At 40.3% G+C, this 22,358-nt stretch overlaps 2 protein-coding genes across 4 annotated transcripts in view; one reads left to right on the top strand and one right to left on the bottom strand.

Annotated features, from left to right (window-relative positions):
• Nucleotides 1-22,358, top strand: part of FOXP1 (forkhead box P1) — a 614,874-nt gene that overhangs the window by 254,687 nt on the left and 337,829 nt on the right. For 2 of the 3 annotated variants that reach the window (XM_021714901.1, XM_008062851.1), the window contains one exon: nucleotides 20,173-20,233. The gene's annotated coding sequence lies outside the window, so the exon portion shown is untranslated. Of the gene's footprint in view, nucleotides 1-15,021; nucleotides 15,104-20,172; nucleotides 20,234-22,358 lie in introns of those variants that run through there. The other variant, XM_021714905.1, reaches the window with a different exon arrangement.
• On the bottom strand, nucleotides 3,739-4,821 carry LOC103265142 (oligosaccharyltransferase complex subunit OSTC-like). The gene is made up of 2 exons (XM_008062850.2): nucleotides 4,706-4,821; nucleotides 3,739-4,414 (listed from the first exon to the last, which is right to left on the bottom strand). The coding sequence occupies exons 1-2, from the start codon at nucleotides 4,819-4,821 to the stop codon at nucleotides 4,057-4,059; spliced, it is 474 nt and encodes a 157-aa protein (XP_008061041.1). The 3' UTR covers nucleotides 3,739-4,056.

Below are 22,358 nucleotides of genomic sequence, written 5' to 3'. Positions count from 1 at the left end.
CAGGATTGGTTTGGAAGTAAGAACTGCTGGAGACAAAGGGCCGGTAAGCCCTGTTGATGGAGCCCATGGACCAAATCAGACAGGACTTGAGCCCGAGTAACCTTGGTAACAGAGGTTTCCATGGGATGTTGAGAGATGAAGGATATTTAAGAGACAAATGAGTGGAGGCAGGGCGTGTACACAACTCTTTCTAGAACTTTCTGAAAGGGAGAAGAGTGAAGGAGCTGTGGGACTTTGAGAAGAATTTATTTTGTTTCATAAGTGAACAGAGATTACAAAGTTGAACTAGAATCTTTCACTTGTACCTTATTTGAAATGTGTAACTTTTAGAACTTTAGATGCCTTTCTAACTGGCAGTTCGTTATAATCTAAGAGGCTTTTTGGAGGTAAGCAGAGACGTTTCTAGAAGCAGGCAAAAGGAAGCACAGCAAGCTGGATCCTACGTGCCAGAAATCTTTAAGAAGACCTACAAGCCGGGCTCGGTGGCTCAGCCTGTAATCCCGTGCCTTTGGGAGACTGAGGTGAGTGGATTGCCTGAGCCCGCGGGTTCGAGACCCGCCTGGGCAACTTGGCGAGACCTCATCTCTACAATAAATCAAAAATTAGCCAGGTGTGGTAGCGCGTGCCTGTAGTTCCAGCTACTTGGAAGGCTGAGGCGGAAGGCTGGCTGGAGCCCAGCAGGTCGAGGCTGCGGTGGCTGGGAGCGGCCACTGCACTCCAGTCTAGGTGACAGAGTGAGACTCCAACTCAAAAAAGAAAAAAGAAAAAAAAAAGAAGACCTACAAATGACAACAAAACTACCTCTTGTCATGGTGGTCTGGGGACTTTTAGTGTAAAGGAAGTTAACCTCACACAGGTCCAGAAACTCTGAGACTTTGTGGGTGTAAAGCATGCAATAGTTATTTGAAGGTGTGTGGGTTTGACAAAGATTTTTATTAAATGTGATGTCCCCCCCCAAAAAAAGTGCCAAAGCGGTGAAGTACTTTTCTAGAAAATTCACCTAATGGCAACATCATGGTCGCCAATACAATAAGGAATGTAGGCAGTTTGAAATGTTTCTGCTGTCTTTTGAATACTGTGTAATTCTATCCTTTTTATGAACGTTCTCCTCACCCCTAAATTTGTGTGTGCTTTCCTAATGGAATATATCTTTATGCTGGCTAACCATGTGAATTTATGGTGTATTTTGGTATTCTAAGCAGTGAAACATGGGGAGCTGATACGACTTCTCTTTGTTTTACTCTGAAGAGGTTTTTACTACCTGGACCTTGACATCTTCCACCTTAGTTTATCTTTTAAGTTATCTTTAACGGGACCCATTTTGTCCATTAGCTCTGTTCTAATCACCTCTCAAAATGTTCAGATTTACAAGCAACACATGACAGAGAAACACAAAAAGTCAGCCAGTCTCTCCTGACATTCAGCAGCAGCCTACGTCTAAATAGTGGAAAAGTTTATTTGCTTTTTCTGAGGATGTGCTAAGTGATTTTGCAGTTTGAGTGGTACGGCCTTCTAGCACTTAGGCCTGCATTTATTAAATAAATTTGTTCTCAAACTCAAGTGTTAAGTGTGTATTATGAAACCTCAAAGCCAATTTCGGTGATTGCAATGTGCAAATATTTTTTAAATTATGTAATTAAATAGGACTTGGCCTGCAAGGTCCACTAAAGTAATTTATTAATTGAATGGTCTGATTTAATTGTATGTTATTTTCGTTTATTCAGTAAAGTGCCTGCATCTCTTGCAGAGATAGGAGCCTCTCGTGTGCCTGTCGCTGGAGGTACAGAGGTCCTCTCCAAGAAATCTTTAGCACCCAATTAAATATTAACCAAGAAGAGGGGACTTGTTCCTTCTGTCCTCGAAATTCTATTTTTACATCTGAGTCTGGTGATTTTAAAGAAAAAAAAAAAAGCTTGCTGGATAGGATTATTTGTATCTTTTACTCTGTTGATCACTACATTATTTTTAAATGAATCATTCTTCTTAATTGTGCCAGTGAACAGGGTTATATAAAGTATGTGTATAAAAAGAAAAGCCCCTTTAATTCAGTGTTAGCTACATCTAACTACAGCTAAAGCCATGCCGTATCTGTTTCCTTAAAATGTCATTTTAAAGGTATTGTGGCTTCAGAGCAGCAGCTGTGACTGAAAAGTATGTAAACTAAGCTGTTCTTGCTCATATCATTTTTATATTCTTATGTCAGACCAGAAGGCTGCTTTAAATTTATTTTTCATTGTGTATTAGTTCTAGAGCCCGTTTTTTTTCTTCCTTGGGAACATATGTTCTCTGGGACGTGTTATACTCAGGCACTTAAGAAAATAACAATTGTGGGGGGGGAAAAAGTTACCAAAATAGTTTCTTATTTGACTATTATATTTGGGGGAAGATTAATTTAAAAAATTTAACTCTCACAAAGTAGAATTTTGGGGCCTAGCATCTGTGTTTTAGGAAATGAAAGAATTCAGGCATACTGTACTAAGTCATGTGAAAAGGCAGTAACTTTTAGAAGCCCAAATTGCTTTCCCAAAAGGAAAATATTTTTTGTTGCTATTAAATATAGTTTATATTGCTACTTCAGAACTTTTTTTTTTCCAGTGGGGCCATTTACTTAAATTCTTAGTTAATATTTCTGTATAGAAACGTCTTTGTCTCCGGAGCCCGCCTGTGCGAATTCCCATTTAATATGCGGTTGTGGATAAGTATTTATTCATACCATGTGGTACCCCACACCTGATCAAGTGACAGCATGGCGTCATGTCAGCCAGCAAAATGTTTGAGTGACTTTTGAGTAATGGTGGCGTAGAAGGTATAGAGGGCTGAAGGAAGCAACAAAAACGGGAATGTTTTTTCTTTCCTATATATTTCAGCATGTACAGTGCTTCAAATCTGCTATGGAAATTTGGTACATGGAAGAGAGAAATTCTTCTTTTCCTAAAGGATTGTAAAGTGGAATAGAAAGCCTGAGCTATTAGAATTTCCATGGTAAATATAATTTGATTACATATAGAGGTAATTTGCCTCAGAGCTGAGGATTTTACTTTAAGAGTTGCTTTACAATGGTGTATTTCTTTTCAGCATTTGGAGACAAATTTCGCACTAAGAATTTGCCCTAAGAAGATTCCATTGATTTGCCTCATTACTCCAGGCTCACATCCAGGTGCCCCAAGTGATAGAAGGGACCTGGGGCAGAAGGCATGTCTCCCATGGGTCCACTGTTCTGCTTGTCCCAGCCCCCTTGTTTCCTATGTCTTGCTGGGCTCTAGGTGGACGCTGGGTAGTGGCATCCTCTAACAGCACATAAGCTTGCCCTGGCGTTCCTTGTATCACAGCCTTGGAAAACGACTTACCGGGGCATCTCGGGTGGTGGGCAACATAGCTAACAGGTGTACAGCACAGGTTGTGGCTATCCAAATGGCCACGAACTATAGTGCTGGAGCAGGATTCCAGGAATCTCTCACTGAGCCACGGAGGATCCTGGGAAGTTCAGGGTAGTGGTCAAGGGTGTGCTCAGAAGGCTTGGGCAAGTGCTGTTTTCCAATCAGTACACAAGTATTTCAGCATTTTAACACTTTGTTCAGGCGACCACCTTGTACCAGTTGAACATTATCCCTGAGTACCCCTCCTTTTACCAGTGAGGCCTGAGTCTGGAGAGGGAAAGGGGCTCCCCAAATTCTAGCAGAATTACTGGCGAACCCAGGAGCAGAACCGTATTCTCTGGTCTTCTTTTTTTTTTTTTTTAAATAATCACTTTATTCAATATTATAGATATGGAGTATATTTTCTTTAAGATATGAAAAACTAAGAAGAAAATGCCACTTAACATTGTTGCTACAGTACAGGTCAGCAGGAAAAAATACTGTGATAAACTTGTCTCTTTGATACCAAGAAGAAATTCTAGTCCAAGCTTTCAAACATTTCCTATGTTTTTGCTAGATATTTTGTTTTCTGCTACTCTTCATTCTCTTCCACATTTCATATTAGACGATTGGTACAGCCTTTAAAATTACATTATCAGGAACAAATCCAGTATCCATAGATTTCTTCTCAAAAGGCACTCTAACCCATCAGATAGCCCGGCAGTTTCATCCTCATGAATACTCTAACCACGAAAAAACTCAATAGGACACAGATGAATCCAATGAATAGAAGAAGAAATCTATTGCGTTTTGGAATATTTGGTACATTGGATTGGTACAGGATTATGAAACCCAAACCTCCCATTGTAAACAGGAAGCTGGATGCAAGTCCTTCCATAATATATTGTCCATTTACTCTGTAGGCCAAGAAAGTTACTGGTCTCTGATGCCCATGTTCATCAGTCATAGAGCCAACACTTGGAGGTTTAACAATAACATCATAAATTATTCCTCCGGTGATGAGGAAGTAAGACACCACCACCAGCCGGGCTCGGTGGCTCAACCTGTAATCCCACGCCTTTGGGAAGCTGAGGTGAGTGGATTGCCTGAACCCGTGGGTTCGAGACCCGCCTGGGCAACTTGGCGAGACCTCATCTCTACAATAAATTTAAAAAAATTAGCCGGGTGTGGTAGCACATGCCTGTAGTTCCAGCTACTTGGAAGGCTGAGGCGGAAGGATCGCTGGAGCCCAGCAGGTCGAGGCTGTGGTGGCTGGGAGTGGCCACTGCACTCCAGTCTGGGCGACAGAGTGAGACTCCAACTCAAAAACAAAACAAAACAAAAAAGACACCACCACCAAGGTATATACCGTCATGGCCGACGACATGTGCACCCAGGGCGGCTTCTTCAGCTTTAGGTTGGGACATTCGAACACTAAGAATGGGACGCGATACAAAGTCTCCATATTGGTGGCAGGAGGGGCCTTCTCTGGGCTTCTAATGAAAGGATTTTTCCTTCCTCTTTTTTTTTTTTTTTTTTTGAGTTGGAGTCTTACTCTGTCTCCCAGACTGGAGTGCAGTGGCACGCTCCCGGCCACCACAGCCTCAACCTGTTGGGCTCTGGCGATCCTTCCACCTCAGCCTTCCAAGTTGGCAGAACCACAGGCGTGTGCTACCATGCCTAGCTAATTTTTGATTTATTGTAGAGATGAGATCTTGCCAACTTGCCCAGGTGAGTCTCGAACCCGCAGGCTCAGGGAATCCACTCACCTCAGCCTCCCAAAGTGCTGGGATTACAGGCTGAGCCACCGAGCCCGGGTTTTTTGCTTCCTCTTAACGAAGGTGTGGAACTATCCGTCTGTCCGCTTACTTCAAACCATGGTTGATTAAAAATAATTTTCTTGAAAACAAAAATGTGGGCTGGGCTCAGTGGCTCAGCCTGTAATTCCAGCACTTTGGGAGGCCGAGGCGAGTGGATTGCCTGAGTCCCAGGGGTTTGAGACCCACCCAAGCAACTTGGCAAGACCTCGTCTCTACAATAAATAAAAAATTAGCCGGGCATGGTAGCGCATGCCTGTTGTTCCAGCTACTTGGGAGGCTGAGGCGGAAGGATCGCTGGAGTCCAGCAGGTCGAGGCTGTGGTAGCCGGAAGCGTGCCACTGCATTCCAGTCTGGGTGACAGAGTGAGACTCCAACTAAGAAAAAAAAAAAAAGCACATCAAACACAGGATGCCTGGAGCATGGAAGTGAATGACTTCATAGAAGAAAGTTAAACTTCAGATGCAGTGAACTGGGATAGCCTGCAGGACACTTGTGACTTCTGCCATTCTTTGGTCTTTTTGCTATTGAAAGGATCGCTCCAAAATCTCTTTTCATAATCTCTTTCTGGTCACATTCTTCAGCCATTGCTTTTCTCTAGCCATTGCAGTCATTGGGAGTCCAGAGGCTTGTGTCCCTGCTTTTGTCCCCACCACCTACATGACCTCAGTCATGCACTGAATCTAGTCCCAATGAAGGAGTGGCTTGACTAGACCCTCAAAGCCACATTTCAGCTCTGAAATGTTTTCTTTTCTCCCTCATCTGAGATTTTCCTCATCTGCGTCTTATTCCTTCCACTTAAAAGTCTGGCTCACACCACTGACACAGAATCAATCTGAACTTTGGTCTGGAGATCTCGTTAGTGGATGTCAAATCTGTTCTTAGGGGTCATCCTTGTCTTTTATCATTGGCAAAACTTGGCCAAGGAATTTCTGGCAAAATGAATCTACCACTTCCTACTTTGAATGGGATTTGTGCTTTTTATTAGTTATTAGCAGTAATTTTTGTTACTGATAAAACTCCATGGTGTGACCCACCAAGAGAAGAAGCACATGAAACGTTATGCGGTGTGGAAAGTGTCTCAGTCATTAAATAAAAGGCTGGTTCATATACAAAGACTTGTTTCTATATGGAAAATATGAGCTTTTTTCTTTCTTTCTTTCTTTCTTTTTTCTTTCTTTCTTTTTTTTTTTTTTACATGGACCAGGTGTGGATTAGTTCACTGAACCTTTTACCCAGCCGTATTCCCGCTTGTAATTCTTCTGAGGCATAGTTCAGCCAAGTCAAAGAAACATGTTATTAAAGGTGAGCTGAAAGGCATTTAAAAAATAAACAAACTGTTTAAGACCCTAAATCAGTAACAGAATCTATATGCACAGACTTGAAAAGTACCAGAAAATGTGCTTCAATACCTTTGGGTTCCAGGCCGGATTCTCCTCTTGCCTTCTTTGAAGATTTCCCCCGCAGTCCTTTTTGGTCGCTGGTGGGACAGGCAACTGATGCTAACCTTGGATTGTGGCCCTTTTGTAACCAATGGTTTGCCTCTACTGAGGTAGGTAAGACCCCTGATCTGAAATCTCTACTTCTCCAGCTAATACTGAGGGGGAGAGGAATAAGTACTTTGATTTTATTTTAACAGTATGTTCTTAAGAAGTTTAAAATCTGATCTGCATTCTGTCTTTTTTAGCCTGCAGCATGGCAGACAGCCAGATATTACTGACAACTTGTAGAGATAGCATAAATGAGATGTAGGAAGTTTTAGATTTATTGAAGTTCTATTACTTCTGGTCATAATAGCAGTGGTCATCATTTCGTTCAGTGTTCACTTTGTGCCAGGTACTATTCTAAGCACTTCTTTGTGTTGGTGCATTTATTCCTCAAAAGCACTTGTATATACTATAATTAAGCCCATTTTATGGAAGAGCACACTGAGGGACAGAGAACTTAAGTAACTTGACTGAGTTCACAAGGCCAGTAAGCATCAGAGCTGAGTTTTGAACTTGGGCACTTGCAAATTCTGAACTAGCCTCATCCAGACTATACTATGAAGTACTGTATTATATACTACTTAATTTTAAGTGAGGCAGCCCAAGAAAGCATTAAGAAATACAGATATTTGTCCTGTACATCTTCAGCCTTGCCTTTTAAAAAATTCTTCCTTAACTTTCAGAAACTGTTCTGTTGTTTTTACTGAATAGCCTGCTTTCAGCTAAGGAATAGGTATTGGTCATTTTGCAACCTGTTGTCCACTTTCCTCAGAACTATCTTTAACCTTCATTGTGATTGTGGAACTGTGAAAGGTATTCTCCCATTTTAAAGTAATTTCCAGTAGCAGGAACAAGGGAGGAGGGGCACATGAGGGGGGTAGCTTTTCCTGCCCCACCTTTGATGAGGTAAGTGACTCCTTCCAAGGAGAGTTTGAAGCCCAACCTCTTCATAGTAGACACAGTACTCTCTTCAGAAACTTACACTTAGCACAAAAGAATTATACACACCCCCACCCCTGTGGCTTTACATGACAGAAAGAAGGTGAGTTCAGCAGCAGCTTCATCTTGTACTCTTTTGAGTAGCTTTGTCTCATTGAAGACCATATGCTGAGCTTGCCAAAGTCATCTGCCTAGTTCAGCCATTTTTGTGTTAGGAGTGTTAACTTCCTGTTTTGAGGAGGGAGTGTCATATATACACAGCCCCACCGGGTTTCTATTAAGTGTCCCTCCACCTTTATCAAGTTATTAGGGGATTCAGGGGCGCTTTGGAGTCACAAGGAGTACAAGCTCTCTCATGCCATTGTTAGTGGAGCATTCTATAAGCAGGGGCTTCTTTCTCACAAAGGAGCCAGAGGGTAAGCCCCATTCTAAATTAGGCTGGTGTTTCTAAATGTACCTGAGTTCCTAAATGTGTTTCTAGTGGGAGCTAGAGGAGTGGGGAGTTAGAGGGGTGGCGAGCTTTGGAAAAGCCTAGTCTCAGGTCAAAGTTGAGTGTGAAAAAGAGCTGGACTCTGCAGAAGTCAGGGAATTCAGGAAGAGAAGCATGGGAAAGGAAGTGGGATGACAAGGTGCCAGGAAAAGTTGCCTCATCGTTTGGCATTTCTGTGGTGGCCGAAAGGTAAGTTTCTCTTTTCAGATCACTTGCAGGCACTGTGGGCACATAGCTGCCAAGTTTCTTACTTTAAGGACTAATAAAGTAGGGATGTGGGTAATACTGGGAGACTGGGTAATTTGGGGGGAAGGATTGTTGGAGGTCTTTCCAGCTATACTGTCAGTGTGCATGCATGGGTTCATTCTCGCGTGTCAACATGCCCATAATAAAATCTAGCTATTCAGCTGCTCGGGGGCTCTCTGTACGCACCAGAGTTTTAGCCATTGTATATGCAGTAGTAGGAACAGAGGAGCTGGAATATAAGATACAGGAATGCTTTTGTTCACTCTGCATGCTGGTTGGCATTATCCATTCTTTATTTACTGAGCATCTACCATGTGTAGCTGCTGTTCTGTACTGGGATATAGCAGACAAGTCAGATAAAAGTCCCTGCCTTCATGGAGTTTGTATTCTGATATTTTGTCCTGAACTGAAATGATTGTGACTTGTCTTATCTGTGGCCTAAACTTGCCCAGAAAATCCAAACAATCAGCTTAGCCACAGTTGGAGCTGCCAAGAGCCAGATGTGACCATGGGAAGAATATATTTGCGAGCTTGTCATCTGGCTCCAGCTGTGCTAACCTAGGCCTGGTAGGCAGCCATGAGTTGTGTCTGCCAACTGGTGGCCAGACACTAGTGCAGGCTTAAACAATTAGCAGGATCCCTCATCCGGCGGCTGGATTTGCCGTGTGTGTCCTGCAGATGACCGCTGCTGTACAAACCCAGGGACTCTGTGGGCAGAAGCGCCCGGAAGGGAGCTGAAATTTAACCCCTTGAAAAGCCAGGCACAGTCTCCTTATCCGGAACATGGAGAGGGATGCAGGAATGAGGGGAAACCAGTGTCAGTGAGAAAACAGAAAGAAGCCTGACTTAGCACCCCGCCCCCACCTTCTGCCTTACACATCTCTGTTCTGAAAACTCTTGTCCCATATAGAGTGTCTGCCTCTAGCATGCTCCTGCAAAAAAACAAGGAGTAGAGTTTGACTGTGAGGGTATTTTCTTCCTCAGTTGTTATTTTGTAAGTCGTTGCCCCTCAGTGAGAAGCATTTATGATGCTTTATTGATTTTACCCAAACAGAGAATGAAAAGTATTAAGTCCCACCTTTTGGAAGCAATTAGGTCCCCAGAAACATGGTATAACTTTCAAATATCTCTTCTATCTGCCTGCAGAAAAAAGTATATAAGTAAATAGAGTGCTTCAGTCTACCTGCATGTGGAAGATTTTTTTAGAAACTGTAGAGTATCTGGTTTAAAGTGCCAGGCAGGTTGTGTTAGCACACAGGAAAATGGTGGATTTTGACTGTCGATTGTCCAGGCAAGCTCCTGATACCACACAGTAGTTGCTCAGGAAATGTTTGTAGACTGAGCTGACTAAGGAAAAATCCCAGTGAACATGCTGACTTGCAAGAGTGTAATTAAAAATTAGTGCACTTATTTCAAATAATAAGTATGGGAAGCAACCCACAGTTTAGTGCCAAAAAAGTAAAGGTTTTCATTGAAATAAGTTTAGGATTTTTTCCCCCCAAATGTCCACATCTAAAATCGGATTGTAACAGAGAACACAAGAGAGCAGAGATAAGGTTTTGAAGGGGGCTTGTCTTGAGTGAACAGGTATGTCCATGTGAGAACTTCTTTATCACTTCGAGGTTCTTGGTGGTTTTTCAAAGAAGTCTCGCTCTGAATAGGTAACGACGGATACAAAATCATTGAAGTGGGGACAATTTGAAAGATACTGGTTTATGGGTAAAAATCAACTTTTGCATTCTAACTGCGTTGTGTAAATTTGCTGTGCAGGAAACATAAGTGAAGCCATTTGGTTTTGTGGCATTGGTGTGGGCTGGCTCAGGGGGTGGGGGATAAAGTTGAGGCATTGATATAGTATGAGGAGAGCCAGATGGTTGTATTACACATCTTTTGTGTTCTTGTTTGCTTCTTAAAGCAGTTGCAGAATTTTGCCCTTGGCGATATTTTCTTCGTGCCTGTGTGTTCTGCTACGAATTTACTTTTGTCAGAGTACTTTGAAAGAAAAGCCTTGCTGGGGAAAAATTTTTTTTACTTACGTTATAAACTTGTGAAGTCAACAGTGTGTTCATAAAAATATTTTTTAAATGTTAAGTATGTTAGTAAATAGTGGGAAGATCAACTTTTCTTTTTTCTTAGCACAGCAATTTCAACCATATTTTATGTCAATTCCAAGAAGGTCTTTTATAAAATTAAGAATGTGGAATTGATGGATGGATGGATGGATGGATGGATGAATGGATGGATGGATGGATGGGTGGATGGGTGGATGGATGGATGGAGACAGATAGATGAGTAAATAGATAAATGGAATGGGTACGTTGTTATTCCAGTAGTAATGAAGTTTATCTGGTTAGATATTTAACTTTTCCATTACTTGTAGCAAGTTCTTAGTTTGTGTTTTACCTCTTGTGTTTTATCAGCAAGCCCAACTTGGTAGTAAGTTGAGTGAGAGTCGGTTAGGATAGGTTGGTGGATTTTGCCTGGTTTGGGGCTGGCATTTGTTAAAACTGCTATCACATCACTGTGGAAATTTACATTTATTTCCTACTAAAAGTAAATTCTATTTTGCAGTCACCAGTGGCAAGGGATATTTAAGATGTTCTAACTACATAGAAAGGATGATATTTTATCATCGAATGCTTTTAATAAGGAGTTGCTTTGGAGCTGTTTTTTCCTCCTCCATCATGATAGAATGCTTCAGAATAATTTAATGTCCTTCTTACAGTTCCCGTTTATCTTTTTTCCTTTGCTCAAATGAGAGAGCAGCAAATATGTAGGATCCTTGGGCAACGGTTTATTCCCCTGTTGTGCACAGATTTCCAGTTTTAGTTGGAACCTGTAGTCCCTGATGAGAAAACAGGAAACTTACAGTCCTAACCTTATTGAAATCTCTGCCGGGTTTAGTCACAAGTCTGAGGCGACTCCTTCCAATAATGAAGCCATTGTACGCATCATATCTGATCAGTTCTTGAAATGTTTTAGTAAGTCTATCTTACAACATTATAAGAAGATAATCAGCAGCCTTAGAAGGTCCCCATCTGGACTGTAGAGTTCTTTTACTGAAAGATGTTTTGCCTTTTTGAGATAGCTCTCGCGTTTCATCATCTGTTCCGCTGAGATGAAGTGCATATGAAAAGTCAGTGACTCTGAATCCATCTGTTGTTATTATTTTCCACTGATAATTGGCTTGAACAATGCAATGTCTGTGTCTGCAGCCTTTGAAACTGTACACCCTGTTTATTTTCTGGAGGTCTCACTGCAACTACGCCCCCCCCATTTTCCCCCTTCATTTTCTCTCAAGCTTACAGCGAGTGGCGCTTGTGTGGGGATGACATCTTTGACTCTGTGCATCAGTATGTGTCACTCAGCATCTAAAGCCTGCATACGGATTTTTGTCACAATCCCTGTGTCTGTGCCGTTTGCTCACGAATCCAGCACTCTTTCACAGCGGGGAGCTTAGCTGGGCCGCAATGCATGGATCCCTTACCTGGATTGTCGTCTTGATTTCATTGTCCTCATTAAAATATTAATCTCGAGTACAGTATCTAATACCTATGGAATTAGATACTACCTATAATTGTATAATATATTCAGTTGCATCCAGGTTTGCGCTATCCACAGCATTAATATTGGATTCCACTAACAGCACTTCCATTAGCTTGCTCAACCAGTATGAGATATAGATGAGCTAGGAAGCATAACTACCCTCCAGAACTGCCAAAACAGTCATTAGAAGCTCCATTGGGATGGACAAAAGGCTTTTTCACAGTGATATACTGATTAAATTTTGTTCCATGGTTTATTTGCATCGAGGTTAGATCACTATCGTCTATGGAAGCGGGTTATCCAACACCTTATTTGGAAGGTCATTTCAAGGCAAAATAGTGGACAAATTCAGCATCTTTAGTTTCTGTAGCGCCCTCTTAGAGAACCTGGGTTTTATTCTTTGAAGCCTTGGGAATGTTTTTATTTTGTTTCTCCTTTCCCCATGTTATACCATAATATATGTTTTAAATGAATTTGTTTGTTTGCAGAACATTAAAAAAAAAACTTTTTAGTCATGACCTTTTACTTTTGCAGCAGAATCATTTGACCAGAAAGCATGTTGTGTTAATAAAATAAAATGTGCCTTTGAGATAGAAAGCCACCTCATTTCCCTTGGCTAGGGTATCACAGCATTCTCCGAGGCTGTGAAAGATCTGTGACCTATTCTTTTTAGTCCAAACACAGTAATAATATAGACACATCCTATAGAACAGCAGTGCTAGATTTGCCCCCAAAGTACTTGTGTGGCATTAGTAAGTAGTCGACGAGCATAATCTTATTTATGTTTCAATCGAAATCATTTAATACTGCAAAAGTTATTAAAAAATAATTAAGTTACTAAGACCAACATGTAGCTGGAGCATGGAGTAAGAGGTCAGTGTGAGTTGACTCCATAAGCTGAGAAAAGACAGTGGAGAATTCCTAGCGCCGGCATGTTTTCCTCTTGTTTAAATTCCTGGGTTCTGAGGACAAATTATGTTGAGGTATGGCATATTTTCTGCCGAAAGGGAGAAAATTGTTGGCTGTAATTATGTTATTTAATTGAAATTATAAGTGGTTGAGGCCACTCAGTTAAAAGCATCCTTTCTAATACAGGGGTAATGGTTTTAAATGAGTGGTCATGGATTGGTGACATTTGAAAGGCAGACATTTGGGATATATTTTCGGAAAACTCGAATTATTCTCCTTAAACGACTAGTGAACTAAAGAGTATAGTTAAGGAGCATTTTTTGCTATGTTCTCTTTAATCAGACGTGCATGAGTTTATGATGTTAGCATATATGCACATATGTGTACATTTTTCACATGTACATTATATATACCTACATAAAATAGATCTTTCTATAGGTACTGACTCACAAGGATCAGCTTATAATGTGACAAAGCAGAGAAACAAGAAGTACATGTCTGACCTTAAATTGCAACAAAACGATGTGATTGTTTCAAACTCTCATTGAATGTTAAAGATTTAAATGCAACCCACAGTAGAACTCCATGAGTGTGTGTTCTACAAGTTCTTTTTAGAATAGCAGGAATACAACAATAGCACTACCCCCACCCCACCCCCCATGAGTGAGTTCTTAATTACTAATGAATGCAATTCATTTTAATTGTTATTATAGCAACATAACATTTAACTGTCTCCTGTTTAGTCCTGTCCCCTGGAACAGGCGGTGTCTCCTGTCAGAGCGAGGACAGGTAGAAGGCACAGCGGGCGTCTGATTGAGCCAGTTATTCATTTGCTGAGTGTTTGTGTTTATGCAAAGGGGCCTCTTCCTGCATATTTAATCTAGAGTAAGGCAGTGGCTTTTGTTGTGTTTAGCCCACATACCTTCAGTCCTTCCTCACACTGCCGCCAGCCTGGGAACCCTGGGAGCCCACAGGCTTCCAAGCGCCTGTAGTTTCTCCCTCACAAACTCTCAACTTTCTTCCGTTGTGTGAAAATTGCCTCTCCCGCCCCAAAGCTTTACCTCCTCACCATGAACGGGTAAGTGTGTGCGAAACCAACGCTGATACTTTTGTTTCATTTTACTCATGTTGAAAGGGTACTTTGCTGCCCTTCTGTGTGCCTCCTGAAAGCCTTCCCTGGGCCGTTCCTGGGCCGTTGTCAGTTGTTTGCTGCATTGAAATAGACAAGTACAGGTGCCTCTTAGGAAATGTGGCTGAATTTTGGACTGGCAGAAAGAGGCTCTTAGTGACTGGAGGGAATGAGAGAGAAAGAGAGAGAGAGAGAGAGAGAGAGAGAGAGAGAGAGAGAGAGAGGCAGCTTTATTATTCTTTGTCCTAACAAATCCTGTTTTGTAACTATCCTGCAGATAATGCTGCCATTGTTTGCTAAAAGCCTTCAAACAGTGTGCAAGACCGAACTGTAAGAAAGCAGAGAAACTCTGCTGCTGTATTGTCTATACTGGGACCAGGGTCCTCCCCGAAGGTCTGTGCCGGAATAGGAAGGGTTTTCTTCTGTGGAAATCGAATCGTCTCTTCATTGATATTAATAGCACACTAGAGATGTTGGCCATGATGCTCAGAGAGGCGGTCGGGAGGGAAGGAAATCTGATCTTGCTGGGGGGAAAATGACAGCCTCTTGGCCCCACGGTGGAGGAGACATCATCCAGGCTCAGTGTGCATAATGGCATCCTGGCTTAACTGTTTGCTCTAGGAATTTTAATCTTGAGCTGTTTGTTTTACTATCTGGGGTCTTGCTATTTTCTGTTCCTGTACTGTCTTTAGAAGGCACCATATTCAGGGGCTAATCCAGTCTTTTTTAAAAGTGATTTTTAAAAAAAGACTCCAAGAAATTCATGTACTGTACACTCAGATCATTCTGGGGTATGATGGGGGTATTCTGCTTTCTTTTTGAGGGTAGAGTGTTATTTCAAAAACGAGTTACCACAATTAACAAGGGTGAACCATCCAAGGAAGATATGTCCTACGTAAAGATATTTCAGGGTGTAGGAATTGTGTCCAGGGTCTAAAAGAAGGAGTTTTCATTACCAGTTAACTGTTGCCTCTGTTTGAGTAACTCTTTTCAACAGAAGAGTGTGCTGTTCCCCCGCAGGTTGGAAACTGTGAGAATTTAAATAAGATTTCACCAACCTTATTAAAATATGTAGGGACTTGGGTCTTCTTGGGTACAAATCAGTCTAGAGACTTAGAAGCATTTATTAACAGTGAGGCTGCTGAAGGTTTTTAATAATAAAATTACAAATACTCTATCTAATTGTAAGTATATGACTTTTATACTCGGTTTTTAAGGGGAAAAATACTTTTTTTATGAGGCAAAGTAACTCCGTCAGAGCACCTTCTGTGATTAGCGCTATTGTATTCTTAAATTTTGATTGATAGAGATAATAGTTTTCACTTAAAAATACAGACAGGTACTTTAACTTTCCATGACAATAGCTATTTGCATTTCTTTTATCTTTTTGTTTAACATTTGTGGGGGTTGGGATGGATTTGATTATTAACTCTTATTGCACACTAAAGGTGAATCTAAAACAAAGGCTTTGTTAGCGCTTCAAAGGGAAAACAGCAAATATTGTTTTTAGGTTTAAACATTTAAAGGCTGTGAAAGGATACCTATACAATATTTTCATATGACCACAGCCGGGGTTTTACTTTTCTGTAAGGTAAGAGAGAGTCATTTTTCCAAATGAGATGGGCCGACGTGGAGTTTGGGGGTGGGGGTGGCAGGCAGCCTGAAGTAATTTCACTGACAGGTATCCGCTGGGGTTGCCTGCACCACTTGACTGACTTTATTTACAGTATTTTAGATTTTTGCCTGTAAGACAGGACCCTACAAGTAGGCACTGTGATTTGATGAGTGTCCCAGAGGATGAGGAGAAAAGAGGTAAAAATGCTACTTGCAGAGATAGGAGGGAATTTGGGGAATGATAAAGCCAAAGTTGCACATTTCTTTGATAGAGACTAGTAAGAGAAACGTAGTATTTGGAAACCAGCAAGCCCGGGTAGTGTCCAAGGTTGCCTCTGGTCTCAGACATCTGGACTGCATAGCAGGTTCTTCCTTCTTTCCTTTTGTTTCCTTCCTTTCTTCCCCCCTCCCCCCATTTTGCTCTCTCTGTTTTTTCCTTATTTCTTCTCCCTTTTCTTTCTTCTTTACCTCCTTTTTCCCTTTTGTTTTTGTAAACCCAAATCTATATCTTAAGTCACAAGGGCATAGAAAAAACTCCGGAGTTGATTGCTGTAGATTTTCTTAAGTACAGAAAATAAAATGACCTTTGTATTATAATTTTTCAGCTAGTCAAATATGTGTTGATGTCCTTCTGTTTTCTAAGAAGTCGTTGAAAAACAAGACATAAATTCCACACGAGGTAGTAGTCACTACTGAAGAGAGGCAGCAGTGTCTTGGAACTTGGCCCATTCGGACCTGTTCTCACAAAGGAAGAACAGACCATCTGATTGGAGGATTTGGGGAGATGGGAAATTTGAACCATGTTTCTTCCTGCATTTCAAGAGTAGGAAGGGGTCGAGAGAGCTTGTAAACTGCTACCTTCATCATGGACCACGGTTTTGCCCTGCTCATCTTGGCATCTGCTTTTTTTTTTTGAGTTGGAGTCTCACTCTGTCGCCCAGACTGGAGTGCAGTGGCCGCTCCCGCCACCGCAGCCTCGACCTGCTGGGCTCCAGCGATCCTTCCGCCTCAGCCTTCCGAGTAGCCGGAATTACAGGCATGCGCTACCACGCCTGGCTGATTTTTTGATTTACTGTAGAGATGAGGTCTTGCTGCCCAGGCGGGTCTTGAACTCGCGGGCTCAGGCAATCCACTCACCTCAGCCTCCCAAAGGCGCGGGATTACAGGCTGAGCCACCGAGCCCGGCTCATCTTGGCATCTTTAATAAGACGAGCACACAGTTGGTTCTCAGCCAGCAATTGGTTGGACCAAAGGTTGAGATGAAAGGTGTTGGCCATCCTTCAGAGTCACTTTTGCATAACTGTATAAAATGAAATATAATGTAGAAATCTTTGATGCAGATCATTTATTTTAGCTGCCAAGAAAGAAAAGGGGGAAATACTTTACACAGGAAAAATAGAGTCTATGTTTGTTCATTTTCAGTCTTGTGAAATGAGATCACACCTCCACGCTTACCTGCAACTCAGTTCCAAGTAGGACATCCCAGTTGGTGCTATGTATTATATGTCACACAGATTAAATTAAGGGCAAATACACCCACAGAAAGTATAACATTGGGACATTAAAAGAGTATGAGGGTGCTAAAGAATAAAAGTCCTAATTTGTTGGGGAAAAAGGTCAGAGAGGTAGAGGAAAAAGAAGATACATTAAGTTTCTGACCCTAGAGGTGACAGCTGAAATTTGGTGTCCTCATCCTGGTTTTTGTGGTCATCACATAGTTTAAGGTAAATGATACTTTTGCAATCAGTTGTGAAGAGGTCATGGAACAATTCTAGTGTTCACAGGATCTTAATATTAACGAAAATGATATAAAGGAAAAAAGGTAATTTCTGTTTACCATATCCTTGGCTTGCTTTTAAAACAGAAAACCAACAGGAAACTTAAAAAAGAAAGAGAAGAATAGGAAAAAAAACTGCCATTTGTATGGAGACAGTATTTTTAAAAAGAATACAAGTGGGCTGGAGGGAAATATATCTTTTACCTTTTTTTCCACATAAAACCTTTACATAGTCATTTAATGTTACTTTTGAAGCTCGTACTGCCAGTAAGCATACAGATAAATAGTTAATCCTATTTGATAAATAAAAGTGATGGTTTAAAAAATAGCAAATATAGTTTTGAAAACGGAAGTTTTGTGCTTTGGAAAAAAATGAAATGCAGATTTTTCTACTAGTTGTTGATTTCCGATTCTTCTAAGCTGGTAATGATGCAGACTAGGGCCCCAGTACTACCCCCTAATTTTCTTGTCTATTATATTGACACATTTCATTTAATTTAGCATGATGGCAAACAGCTGTTGAACTATTAATCTTTTCTCAGCAAAACTAGAAAAATATCTTTTAGATTACTTTGTTAATGTATATTTCTTCCAAAACTTAAAATCAACAGCAATAGATTAATGAGTGGTCCGATGTGCATTTGCATTACAATTTATGGAACTTCAAAATGGAGAAAAATATAGATTGTATCCCATTGCTGTTTTTGTAATATGTAAGTGAAAATTAAATATAGCCAATTTTGCATTGTTTTTCTATTTATTAAGTTGGAGGGTCAAGTGTATAATTTTGTTATTAATTCTCCCCCTCACTGCCAGGGAAAATAATTACACTTATAAAATCTGAGGGTGAACCAGCTTCAGTTAAACTGTGTTCGCTGATATACTCTGCTGTATGAATAGATGAGTAGAGAAACAGGCCATTGCTTACCTGAAAATCTTCTGCAGAGTTGAATGCAGCGCTAGCGATAACTTTATTCAAAGTAGGCATTTTCAGCAGTTTAAGAAAAATTAAATTTTAATGAAGTCCAGTTGTTTGCCAGGCCTGTATGATAGCAAATCTCATCTGCATTGCAAAGTCTAATACTATAGGTCTGACTGCCAAACATGCAAAAATAGACACAGCTCAATAGATAAACACGTAAATTAGTTTAGAGTACATGTATTAGAGAACATCGTGAGTAAAAAGGAGGGAAAAGGGGACGTTCTTGCTTTAAATTGAACAGGGTCTGCGAAAGTTCACTTGCTTTACATTTAAGACTTGCTGAGTGGTGGACGGAGACATTTCTGGTGTGTGAGATACTGCTGTGCTTTGTGTCTCCTGAGCTCTTGTTTATGTGGAGTAGAGCTGCTTTGCAGATCTCCGCTGTACCTTGAGGACCTGGCCATCATTGCTCTGTTTTCCTTTCTTATCACTGCCTGCCTTGAAACAGACTTCTCACCACTGGAGAAACCAATCCTGGGGACATACATCAGCAGTAAAGCACACGATTTTCATTTTCAATTTGAATTGTTTTGTGTAAAAACAAAAAGGTTTGGGGCAGGCTACAAAATAGTAATTTTAAGTCCCAGAGCTAGGGTTTTCCCCCACCCAAATGGTGAACATTTATGGTGAAAACCTCCAATTTCCTCTTACAGTAAACATGAAAATTATGATTTCACTCAGAGCCGGCATCTTTTTCCAATCTTAATGGCAAGAATCTGCATACACTTGCTTGTGGAAATGTCATAAATTGGCCTCAGATCAATTCCTCAAAGATAGTACCCACCAAAGTGCCACTTTCAAATTTTTAGCCCTAGTGAAATAAGATTTTACTCTTCTTTCTGGTTCCTGCCTTCCTACATTCAGGGCTGACAGCAGAGGGATAAGCAGGGCTAGATTCCTAGAAAATTAAAAGCACTTCATTACATATTGTTTTGAAGAGTGAGCAAAAGGATATTAACATTTCAGTAAAATGATGATAGGATTTCACCATCTTAAAAAAAAATTGTATGAGCATTTGGTCAATGGGTGTGGAATCAATCCTGTACCCTCTTAGAAACTTGATCTAAATTAATAAACAAATGTTTTTCTTTTCACTTGTACCATATGTTGATCCCAGTTACATGGGCAGAAAGAGGCAGCCTGTAACGTTTCTTAAAGGATTACACTCTGTTTTGCATAAGGGTGGATACAGATGCAAGAGTAGATGAAGGGGTGAAATGTGTTCCTTGGTTTCATGTTTTAGGAAGCTTGATTTCAATTGTTTATTTCATCTGACACGAACCATTTTTATTTAACTTAGTAGATCTGGTAGATATATGCTAAGTGAAAAATGTTCTGTGAACAGCTTTCACCAGCAATTAACTCCCCCACCCCTCCCCAGACTGAAAATTGTGGTGCTTTTATTCATTTTGAAAGGTCCAAAGTGGCAGAAAGCATCTTGTCTGCAAGAACTAACTCTATTCTGAAGGGGAAAAAAATAAGCCTCTGCTTTAATGAAATAAGAGATGTTGTAGATGTTAACCAAACAGAGACACGTTCAAGTAGCAGTCTGGTTTCCAAAAACAAAGACCTGTGAGTCACATATTATTCCACATGAAAATAAATCGATAGACAACAAGATGAGGAAAAAGTTCATACACAAATTGTGAAATGTTTCTTCTGACTTTTTTCCATCCAAGTTCATTTTGCTGTCTTGAAGAGCTCAAAGGCCTGTGATCCAGATAAGTAGAGATTTTTGGTACTTGTTTTTATTGACTCTCAGAGTCATTTGCCATTAGCTATAATTGAGTTCCTTTGTTGTTTTGCTTGTTTCTAACCCTGGCAGAGGTGGTTGCTACTTCTCTTGACATTCAGATTTTGATGTTCTCTTTTGTTTTCAGGATAAGACGTGACCTTTTGAGGTGACTATAACTGAAGATTGCTTTACAGAAGCCAAAAAAGGTAAATGCAAATGTGGTTTGTGGAATTATTTCTAAGGCTGTAGCTGTTGCCTTCTAGGCATTTTAATTCAGTTGTTTTTTGGTCTGTATATGTCAAAAACACACATATTTACTTGTGTGCAGGTATGTATATAACATTTTTGGAGGTCCTATGAAAAAAAGATTGCTCTTAAGAAATGGGCCACAGATTGGTATTTCCCCCCAAATTTTATCAAACTTTCCTCTGTTTGCTGAAGCCGAACTTATTTTTATTTTTCATTTTCATTTTTGCTTGTTGACTTGGTAGGTTTAAAGTTCGAAAGGAATGTTCACATCACAAAAGTGGTGATTCATAAAATGAACTTGCTGCAAGCAGGAGTAACGCATGTCAGTGTTGTGTGCTGGAGTGGTGTCATCCAATTGATGTTCATCTGGCGGCTTTATAATCACCTTCTTTCAGAAATTAACAGTCAGGCACCATAGCAACACGCCACATGGATGTAACAGTGGAACGGTGTGGGGCAGATCGCAGTAATGTCAGCACTAGGCTGCCTTGTTCTCTTGACCTTGCTTGAAATCAGATGAGTACTTGATTTTAAAATTAGAAGTTTTCCGAGAGACTAATGTAGCTTAATGAATTCAAGCCAAATTTAATTTTCTCCAGTTCATTTTTGGGAGGGGGGGTGAAAAAGCACTGTGATAACAATGGTTATGGATGCTGCATATTTACTTGGTTTCAAAAGTACCTCTCTGATAAGGATCATCTCACGGAAGATGATCTCGTGGGTCATTTTAACATCTGATGTTTCTCAAGCAGTAGTGTGTTCATTTCATTTTTGAATTTTGGCCTTTAATAGTTCCATTTAGTTTAGTAGATTTGTATCTGTTTAAAAACAGGCTAAACAAAGCCTTTGTTCAGGTTTTGTGCTAAATTCAGAAAACTAGTTGAAGCCATTGCAGAAATGTAGATTTTAAGGTTTAAAAAATTTATAAATAAAATTCATCATACTTGGTAGTGATATAACACTTTTTTTCCTAGTAGATATGAAATGGGTCTGTTTCCTGGAATTCCTAAGAGGTAGCTAGCAGTTATTATGTAACTTCCACTTTGCAGACTGGGAAAGAGGTCCCGTAGATGATAAGTAACTTATCCAAGGTCATCTAGAATGTCAGGGTAGAAAATAAAAAGAGAACTTGTCCTGGTAACAGTTATATTGACATTTATTATGACTACTTTGATCTGATGATTTAAGAAAGATTTTGTGGCATTTTTTTCCCTGATTGCCCTCACCATTGACCATTCCCCCACACGCATTTTGTTTAAAATTCAAATTCAATTTGTAAAATTCATCATCTTGTATTCTTTTCTGGATGGCATTGAAAGTTGAAGATCATTATCAAGCCCATATAGATTATAATTAAATGGTTATTTTTAAACATTAAGCAGCCTCAGGCTTCACATTTTACGCATTGGTTCAGTTTTTGAAAATATCCTACTCATTGGAGAGAAAATAAAAAAACAATCTCAAAGGAAACAAAATTATTGCAGTTTTTCTCCCACCCCCACTCCCGGTTTGAACTGTTTTATTTAGATGAAGGAGCTATATGCATCCTTATTGCGTTGCCTCAATCCAATAATTTCATTAATTCAGTCATACAGACAAATGAACATAATTCACAGATGATATTCATTCTTACCACATATATTTATTGATGGTTGTGTGCTGGGTACCGAGATCATAGCACCAAGTAAGCGGAACATAGTCACTGGCCTCACAGAGTTTATATTCGAGAAGGGAAGGCATGCATGAATGATAATGATGATGTGTGTTAGAAAGGGCAAGTACTGGGCACTATGGGAAGGCCTTCTCAAACAAGGAGACCAAGGGGTCAGGAATTATGTATGTTAGTGTTGTGTGGGAGCTGTGTGAATTCACTCCATTTCCTTGTATGCTATTGTGAATGTTATCCAGCATGTTCGTTTTTTGTTAATAGTTTTATTGAGATATAATTTACACACAGCAAAATTCACCCATTTAAACTGAACTTATTTTCGACAGTTTTCAGTATGTTCACAGAACTTGCAACCATCTAATCCAGTTTAGAACATTTCATCGTCCAAGAAATAAACCCTAGTACCTGTTAGG

This window comes from Carlito syrichta, unplaced genomic scaffold (assembly GCF_000164805.1).
Source record: "Carlito syrichta isolate Samal-C Ts95f unplaced genomic scaffold, Tarsius_syrichta-2.0.1 Scaffold305868, whole genome shotgun sequence".
NCBI lineage: Eukaryota > Metazoa > Chordata > Mammalia > Primates > Tarsiidae > Carlito > Carlito syrichta.
The sequence above is the reverse complement of the archived record's forward strand: the minus strand, read 5'-3'. Positions and strand labels throughout refer to the sequence as shown.